The 10038-nt window shown below is 35.9% G+C and overlaps 1 protein-coding gene across 1 annotated transcript in view; it reads right to left on the reverse strand.

Annotated features, from left to right (window-relative positions):
• Positions 1-9932, reverse strand: part of KIAA0586 (KIAA0586 ortholog) — a 107755-nt gene extending 97823 nt beyond the window's left edge. The window contains exons 1-5 of the mRNA XM_021701334.2: positions 9924-9932; positions 9004-9229; positions 8036-8106; positions 6194-6263; positions 4593-4662 (exon numbers count right to left, since the gene is read on the reverse strand). Of these exons, the coding sequence (XP_021557009.2) occupies positions 4593-4662; positions 6194-6263; positions 8036-8106; positions 9004-9229; positions 9924-9932 (446 nt within the window). The remainder of the gene's footprint in view (positions 1-4592; positions 4663-6193; positions 6264-8035; positions 8107-9003; positions 9230-9923) is intronic.
• Between the last annotated feature and the right edge of the window lie 106 nt (positions 9933-10038).

The following is a 10038-nucleotide window of genomic DNA, read 5'->3' on the forward strand; positions in this document are numbered from 1 at the left end:
CTAAAAAAAAAATGCTTTTTTAAATTCTAGCTCATTTAGGTTTAATAAATATCACAGAGTTTGCTAAAACAGGGCATAATCACAGGTTGAAGCACCTTGGATTAAAAATGAGAGCAAATACATATTTACAATGAGGAATTTAATTAAATGAATACTAAGAAAAAAGAAAAAAACTCAATTTTGTTACATATTTGCCCTAAAAAAATAAAACAAAACAAACAAAACAAAACAAAAAAACCACCACCAACAACAAAAACAATGAAAGGAACCAGACAAAACTGCAGAGTCCCTAAGTAAGTCTAAGTAAAAGCAGAAGGAATGCCCTCTATCTCTAGCTGCTGGATTTCTCTTCTGATTTCTAAGCAAACCCAGAGAAGCTCTTAAACTTACTTCTCTTTGTTATTTCCTCATTCTACTAGGAGCATCATTTTTCTCTGTCTCAAAATTTTGAAGTTTTCTTGATTTTTCCATTCTCCACTTACCTTCTCACACTTAACTGAGTCACCAAGTTTTGTCAATTATTTCATCACAATTGCAGGAATGGTGTCACAGAACTACAGAGGCAAGGGAAACCCAATAGGCCACCTATCCTAACTTCCTAATGTGACAGATGAAGAAACTGAGGTCCACAGAGGTAACAGGATTTACTTGACCAAAGTCACAGAGCCACTAAGGCACAGTTGACTTATGATTCCTACAGATCATCCCACAACACCTAGCTCTCTCAGAATAGTACTCTTCCTTTCATGCTTCTGCCTCTGGTAAACAAACAAACAAAACAAAACCAACCAAACAAACAAAAAAACAAGAAAAACTTCACCATCTCTTGCCAACTATTTCATTCTTGGAGATTTTACTCATTCAGAAACTTCCTAAACACATTTCTCCACCATTCAAAAATCTAAAATTGTTCCTTAGAGACAACTGAATAGGCTAATTTCTTGTTTGACCGTCCACACACACCATCCTCTGTGTCTGCCCTAGTTGCCTATATACACCTATTACTTCACGCAGCCTCTCGGGAGTCACATTGCTCCTCACTGGCTACACGACACCCTTCCCACATCTGACTCCAGGTTTTTTCTCACTGTTCTCTCAACCTTCTTCCACTCAACTTACTATATATCCTTCTCCTTCTTTAAGATCCAGCATGAGCCTTACCTTTTTCAATAAACCTATCCTTAAACACTTCCAATTGATCTCTCCCTTCAATAACTCCTTTTGGTTTTACTACCTATACTACCCAACTGAGGTTTAATAAGCAGCCACTCCATGGTTTAAATGTCTGTGCAGAACAGTTTCATAATATATTAAATGCAATGTTGCCTCCTATCACAGTTCTAATCACTCATTCCTGCATATATGTCCATATTCTCTTCCCAACTAAGCTCTAAGCAACCTGGGTTGGGGGGTAGGGAAGGGGGATTTCTTTTATGCCAAACAGCAACTAAGAAAGAACTAAGCACAGGAGGCACTCATCATAGATCTGATTAAGTGGTGTGTTAAGAAAATATAATTCAGATATTCCTATCTTTTAGTATTCCTGTCTGAAGTCTGAATGTGCGTTACCCTTTAAGATCGATCATTCTACATGAATACATTAAGTTGACCAACAAGAGAAATAACATTGTAAGACTAGACGTCAGCTTCTTAATAGGCTTTTAAATTTTATTTTTTTTCTAATTATCAAATTAAATGCTCAATGTAACAAATGTAAACAGCTTCTAAGTGTAAAGAACTGGGAAACACACAACTCTCTCATTCAGAAAAATTATCTCTTCTATTTTTTTTTTTAATTGTTTCTTATTCCTAAATCCTCTGAATCTGGCATTTAGACCAATATTATGAAGAAACTGCCCTCACCAAGGCCAGTAATAATTTTTGCTTAATTCAATGGATACTTTTCAGTCCTTACCTTTCTTTACCTCTGAGCAGCCTATCAAACTTAGAACTTCATTCCCCTTGGCTTTATTAACACCACACACTCCTGTCTCTGGATAAACCAAGTAGCATTTAGCTCGCTTGCATTTCTGCATAGCTCTTAAAGGTTTGGTTTTCTTAGTGTCCTACTCTATGCCATCTTTCTTTTCACTCTCCCTGAGTCACTTCAACTGTTCCCAGAGTTCAGACTACCATTTATATACTACTTCTAACATCTAGATTCCTAGGTTAGACTTTTTGTGAATTTGACTTTTATATTCAATTTCCTACTGGACATTTTTTAACTGGATATCTTACAGATACCTCAAACCCCTGCATATGTCCAAAATGAAATATATTCCCCCAAGAATTCTTTCCCAAGGATTTTCCTTTCTCAGTGACTACTATGACAGACCATGTATTTATACAAGCCAAAAATCTGAGATTCATCCTTATCTCCTTCTTCACTCTCAGATCAAATCATCAATTCCTGTCAATTCTATCTCTATCTTCCAAATCTGTCTGCTCCTCTCCAAACCAGCATGATTCCCACCATCATTCCACCACCCTCCAATGTACTGAGGACCAACTGAATCCCGTTCAAAGTGATCACCCCCAAATTTGCAGCCAGTTGGTTTCCTGGACTACAGTCCAGTCCTCTTCCAATTCATTTTTTGATATTGTTCTCTGAATGGGCCTTTTAAGAAACATATTTCATACTTGAACATTTTAAGATGATTTGCCCTTTCTCTCCTTTAAAGTAGTTTATAACCTAGCCCCTTGCATCCTCTCCATCCACATGTAAGGACATTCTACCCTGTTTTAGACACTCTGGCCAGACTCTTCATTACTCAGACTCTGGTCTATTACTTTTTATTAGTATAGCTTTAGAGCATATTATATCAAATAGGACAAATTCGCCATCATTCCAGTTTTTCCCCCCAAATTAGCTATTCTCAACTATGTGTATTCTATATGTATGTATTCTTAACATTATGTATATATATATATATATATTTTCAACTCTATGTCCTTCCAGGTAAATTTTAGAATCACTTTGCCAAATTCCATCTACCATTCTCGAAAACCAACAAATTCAAGTGACATTGACTACAGCAAATTCTATCTCTTGAGACATAGACTGTCTTTTAACCCAACATGAGAGTCATTTTTATGTTTCTGAGTCAATTATTCTCTGCATTGCAATCCCCTTCTCAAAACCCTTCCTAGTTTGTTTGTTTTTAATTCTGTTCATTCATCCTGAAATGGGGAGAGATCTACTGTCTAAGAGGGGTAGTGTTCACAGTTACCTCTCACTGTCCATTTGTTTATGAACCACTTCTCCCTCCCTGATCTGAGAGTTCTGAGAGGTCTCAGAGATTTCCATTCGGAGAGTCCTGACTTGAAGGCAAATTGGTAAGGTCCCTACTGCAGGTCAGCTGCATGGAAGTGGTACTTGCTTTCGGTCCAAATGAATCAGATGTAATCTGCAATTTTTGGTTCAACTGTAGAATTTGAGAGACTGCACCACTCCTCATGCCCTTACTTTTGCTTTCTCTTATATATTTATAAACCCCAGAATACAATATACCACCCAAATTCCTCTCCTATCATATCACATATTGGGAATTGTAGGCTGAAAAAAAGTAAAAAGTAAAAATATGATGAGGCCAAACAACCAGCTCTTAAACTCTGGCTGGCTCAGACCACGCTCTTGTGGTTTAGAGAGACTATTTTTGTTAGTCCAATGTTTCCCAGAGTGTAATATGTTTGCCACAGATAGGTGTAGGTGGAAAAATAATATTTTTTTAATTTTAATAGTTGTAATTATTTTAATTGTATTATTTTAAAAATGATTTTCCATTTTGAAGTAATATAAAAATTTCCTTTTTGAATAAAATGAGAGTTCAAGTTTAAGTAAAAATTTTACTTATTTTCTAAGGGGTCTTCCAGATTGTTCTAGGTCAGGAGTAGAATACATTTAGCCTAAGAATATGTATCTCATCCCATCTCTGCTAATGATAAAAATAATAAAAACTGCCTCCAGAGTAGTGGAGATACATGCTTAGCATGATGCTGTTGTTAGAGTCGGTTTTATATTTCATTGGTATTTAAGATAAACTTGGGAGGGACCATTTAGATGTAGCCATGGTGTCCTTTTACTCCATCCAGATGCTAACCTTGTCCCTTCTTAAATCTTGACCAGGAAAAATCTAAATGTCCTTAAAAAGTAAATAATAAGTATTATGTATTTGGAACTACTTGACCATTGCTACAAGTAGCATAGTGAAGCGATTAAGAGAGCGAATTCTAAAGGCAGACTGCCTAGGTCTGAATCCCAGCCCAGTGAATACTTGCTAAATCAATCTCTGTGTGCCTCAGTTTCCTCATCTATAAAATGGGGATTCTGTAAAATTGGGATGTGATAGAATCTACTTCATTGGATTTTTTGAGTATTAAATGAGGTCCTGAGAACAGTACCTCTTCTATAATAATTGTTGACAGCTATTGAGTATTTTATACATATCCAGCACTATGAAAAATGCTTTGTACATATTTCACACATCGAAAAGAATGTTTTTCCTACATCCAACATGTAAGTGAAGCTAATTTTAGAGAACCATATAAAAACATAAGAAATGGCTCACCTATTTTCTAAAAATGAAACTTACTTTTGCTTTAAAACTGCTCTTAGAGCATCCTTCTGTCCCATGGTGTACCGAGAAATAAAGATGTCATTTGCTGCAAAATTAAAACACAAAACATACTTCAGATTCCTAAAAATTTGTTAAATTTTAGTAAGCTATCCCAAAACAGCTTTTTAAACTAAGAGAATGTTTAGGAATTCAGCAATAAGATTTCTCAATTTAAAAAAATGCAAGGAACTGGGACACCTGGGTGGCTCAATGAGTTAAGCGTCCAACTCTTGATTTCGGCTCAGGTCATGATCTCAGGGTTGTGAGATCGAGCCCCCTGACAGGCTCTGCACTGGGCATAGCGCCTGCTTGAGGTTCTCGCTCTCCCTTGCCCTCTGCCCTTTCCCCTCCTCCCTCTCTTAAAAAAAAAAAGTGCAGGGCGCCTGGGTGGCTCAGTTGGTTAAGCAACTGCCTTCAGCTCAGGTCATGATCTTGGAGTCCCGGGATCGAGTCCCGCATCGGGCTCCCTGCTCAGCAGGGAGTCTGCTTCTCCTTCTGACCGTAACCCCTCTCATGTGCTCTCTCTCTCTCACTCATTCTCTCTCTCAAATAAATAAGTAAATAAAAATCTTTAAAAAAAAAAAAAAGTGCAAGGAACAAATTAAATGACTGAATAATAATAGTCATAACCCTAGACAATAGGGGAAAAAAATGTAACAAAAACACCTGGGGATAAATTGGAGACATTCCGCTCAAACTCAAAAGAGAAAACTGCTTAGATAAAAATAAAGCTACATAGAAAAAAGTCACTAGGGCGCCTGGGTGGCTCAGTTGGTTAAGCGACTGCCTTTGGCTCAGGTCATGATCCTGGAGTCCTGGGATCGAGTCCCGCATCGGGCTCCCTGCTCGGCGAGGAGCCTGCTTCTCCCTCTGACCCTCCCCCCTCTCATGTACTCTCTCTCATTCTCGCTCTCTCAAATAAATAAATAAAATCTTAAAAAAAAAAAAAAAAAGAAAAAAGTCACTAAATAAATTTCCTCAAAGCATCTTTTTAATCTATTATCTTACCAAAGACTACTCAGAACATGAATTCAGAGTTTATAAATTTTTTTTATAAATACTTAACACAAAACTTATGGAACAGGTTAGTAATAATAAAATTACCTTAATGATTACAAACCTTTTTCTGGGGATTTTAAAGATTCCATTAATAGCTTAATTTGGAAGGCAAAACTAATTAAAATGAAATAATCAAAATAATAAGAAAAAATGATAAGTCTTTTTAATTAATGTCTTTAAAAAATCAGTGAATGTCTTAAAATGTAAAAATCTAAAATCCTATCCTTACAAAGAAAATCCTGACACATAAAACCACATGAACCACAAAGACATGCTAAGTGAAATAAGTCAATCATAAAATTAGACTTGGGGGGAAATGGAGAGTTAGTATTTAATGAGTACAGAGTTTCGACTGGGGAAGATGAAAAAGGTCTGGAAATGGATGGTGGTGATAACTGCATAATGTGAATGTACCTAACGCCACAGAACTATACACTTAAAGTGGTAAATTTTGTTATGTATATTTTACCACAGTAAAAACAAAACAAAACAAAACAAAACAAAAACTACCCTTTTACCTTTTTGTTTGTTGCTCTCTTCCAGTTTCTCCAAAGGCAATCCTTGTACTGCAACATCTTTAGAAAAATCCTTTGTGATATGAAAGGAAAAAATGGAAGGCTAAAAAACCTTTATGCTTTATTACTTACCAAGTACCATTTACTAGCTATGTGACAGGAGAGCAGGATTGTGTGCTTTTATATCCTCAATTCCCAGAACCACCACAATGCTTAGGTACCTTGAAGGTGCTCAAGGATTTGTTGAATGAGTGAGTAAATGAACAAGCAAGCAATGTGGTCCTGAAATTTAGACTCAGATCTCAATTTGCCACTTCTAGCAGAGCGAGTCATGTAACAATTCAGTTGCTACAGTTTAATGTGAAAATCTGATTCATGTTGAGTCAAATGGAGTGCTTAAGGATGGCCAACACATGGCACATCACAAATTAATCACAGTGTTCTTTATCCCTAAACTCAAAATGTAGTCTCAGAAGGCTTCTTTACAGGCAAACAGCTTTCTGCTCACATGTGTAACCCTAGACTTCATTTCTAAGATTCTATTCAGTGCTAAGACACCATGACATTTTAAGTACTAGGTTCATTCAACATTGCACTTCACCTTCCTTAGACACAGGGTAAAGAGAAAATCATAAAAGGAAGGTGATCAGGCTAACCTCTGACAAACAAGTGTTAACTTCCTAAAAACAGTCAATGAGACTAACAATACAATAGAATGCATTTGGGACGTTCATACAAAGACCTCCTACAAATGAGTAAGAAAAAGTACAGCATATAAATCTGTAATTCACAAAAGAATAAAGATGGCAATAATACGTGGAAAAAACTTCCCCCTCAGTAATAATAAAATAAACACAAAATAAAATGAGATGCTTTCTTTACCTATCAAAATGGCAAAGTTTTTTTGTTTTTTGTTTTTTATCTAATTCTAATGTCCCATACTGGTAAAGCTAGGAGAAAATAATACCACTAATTCCACTCATGATCTTGCTGAAGAATGTATACTGATACAGTCTTTCCAGAGGTAATTTATATAATAGCATATCTATCTGGGAAATTATTTAGATAATGGAATTCAAATACCATTAATCATTAAATAAGGTATACTCAAAAAAGAAACAAAAAACACCAACCCAAGGCTAAGCATTTACATAGGGACCAAGTATGGCACATAATTATACATTTTTATTGTGAATTGTTTGCAAAGTTGGTAAGTAAACAGTTTTAATTTCATTCTTAGTTCACCAGCTTTAATTTTCAAGATATTATATTATGAAACTCTCTTCTTTAAAGACTTGTTAAATTGACAATCTATAGTCAACATTATGATTAGTGGTCAAAATCTAATTAGATTGCATGAACAAAATATATTTATCATCAAATATTTTCAGCATTATAAAGGTCAAGATGAGAATTTCATGTTATTATTTCTTAAAGACCCCTCAAAAAAAAAACACATAAAAGACCTTACAATAGTTTGAATGACATATAATCACACCTCACTTTTTAAAAATGATGTTACTGTTTCTTTACCTTTACCTAACAATATGTTAAGTCTCTGGTCTAGAACACCATTTCCTTAGATAACAGCAGAGCTTCTTTTCAGTTCCAATATTTCTCTCAGTGTTCAACATCTTAGTAATGAGTATTTTTGATTCTATGGAAGACTTTTTGTTTAATGTCTCAAATATTATTCAAGTCACAATTGTATGTAAAACATTTCTCTTGGTAAGTGAAATTTAAGCAAAAACAAGGCCCGTTGCTCATCAAACATAATTTGAGAACACATTACTCAACAATACTGAAAAGTTTAACATGAACATAATAAAGAATTATTTTGCTTACACTTTCTGACCCAGTAGAATTTTCTAATGGAGGCTGCTGATAATTTCTAGCAGAAGTCAAGTCTGATGAACCTAACAAAACAAAGGTGATTAGTGATTTTAAAACCAGAACTGTATTTTTGGAAACTATACAGGCATGACTCAAGAACTATAAACTCCATATTAATGCAAAACCTAAATTGGAAGCCACTTTTCATGCAAAAAACTTAAACAGTAATTAAAATATATCCTGATGAAGGTTTTACAGCTGATATTTTGGAAAATAAGGATCAGTACTGACAATCAAGTGAGATAAATGTTTTAAAATATATTATTACAATGTTGGATTTGGACATACTATGGGTAGAATCATTTGCCAGGAATAAAATATGTACATGATATAAAAGCAGGCCTTTATTGTGCTGCACTCCCCCCCAAAAGCAGCATTATATACGCATTTTTTTGTTTTTGCACATATATTCATTAATTTGATCCTTATGATCATCAATGAAATGGGCAAAGCATATGTTTTCTTCATTTTCACTGGAGGGACAGGGTAAGTGAATTGGAACATGGAAGCCATCAAAAGGCAGAAGTTATGCTTTTCTACTATGCCAAACCGAATAACACTATCCAAACAGAAGGTAGAGCATTTGGTAAAAAGCCCTACTGATGAACAATAAATACATCATACAAATTAAGTGCGTCCACCATAGATGTGAACAAGAACAATGTGCAAAACCACACAAAGAAAAATCACAGGAGTGTTTCATTCATTCCACCAATATATTGGATATGATTCGATTAGACTGACTGTGCTAGCCATTTTCCCAGGGAAAGCGGTCAGCTTTCAAACATCTATACAAACTAGACGTATCTTATATTTGAGAATTTAAACATTAAAAATCCTCTAAATTTTGAAACGCAAAAAAACAAAATGAAAATAAAGACTAAAGATTTACAAAAGTGAAAGCTATTCTAGTCACGTACCACGTAACGTTCCATTCAAGCTAGCCTCGGTTCTAACAGGAAGGCGTTTATTTGCAGACAACGCTGGAGGAACACAGGGCAACTCATCTTTCAGCAAAGCCAAACTATCTCCCTGATTTGGAGAAACTACCTCACGAAGTCTCCTCGCTGGTATTTTAACCCTTTTTTTATTTTCCGGGCTAAACTCAGAGCCTTTCATATTATTGGTAACAAAACTAGTCCCACAGTTCTGAATAGAAGAATTTCTTCTGGGTCCATAAAACTTCAAAACAAAATTTTCACCGCTTTGGGGACTTGGGGGGAGAGAAGGAACGAGGGAGGAGTATGATAAAGAAAATGTGAATTTCAAGTGATTTTAAAACATACAGTCATCAACCTTTAAATAAAACAATGCCTAAACAGACTATCCACAAAGCTAGAAATTTCAATTTGGTATTTAATCCAGGATTAGAGACAACTAGAACATCATATTTACCCATTAATCCCACTCAGTCCATTAATGCACACGCCAATGAATCTGAGAGTGGTGATGACAAGAGAATGGCTGCATGAGCAATAATAACCTTAACAACACAGAGCAATCCCCAAGCCAAGAGCTGGCAGTGCAAAACCAAACAGATGTGAAGGCGGGGTTAAGATCTGTTGAGAAGCAGGAGTCAAGCACGTAAACCTGAAATACTTTTTTTTTTTAAACACCCATATAAGTAGCTTAATAGCTTTCTCCAGCCAAAGAGTCTTACACACCCCTCCAAATGCAACCATCGGACACCTAAATTCACCCCTCTGCGTCTCCCGAACGCTCGACAACCCAGCAGTCACAGGTATAAACTGACCACAGCTTCAGTTGCCCGCGAGTCAACACCCACTTCTCTTTAAGTCGGCCCTAGAGACACAACACGCATGCGCGCCAAGAAAATCATCCAAAACATCCAACCAAAAAGCGGAACGCCCTCTGGTGTTCTTCCATTCCTCTCCGGGTGGAAACAAACTCCCAAGGTAAAAGTTTTTAAAACGGGCGAATTTGGTTTTATTTTT

This window comes from Neomonachus schauinslandi, chromosome 9, assembly GCF_002201575.2.
Source record: "Neomonachus schauinslandi chromosome 9, ASM220157v2, whole genome shotgun sequence".
Classification (NCBI taxonomy): Eukaryota; Metazoa; Chordata; class Mammalia; order Carnivora; family Phocidae; genus Neomonachus; species Neomonachus schauinslandi.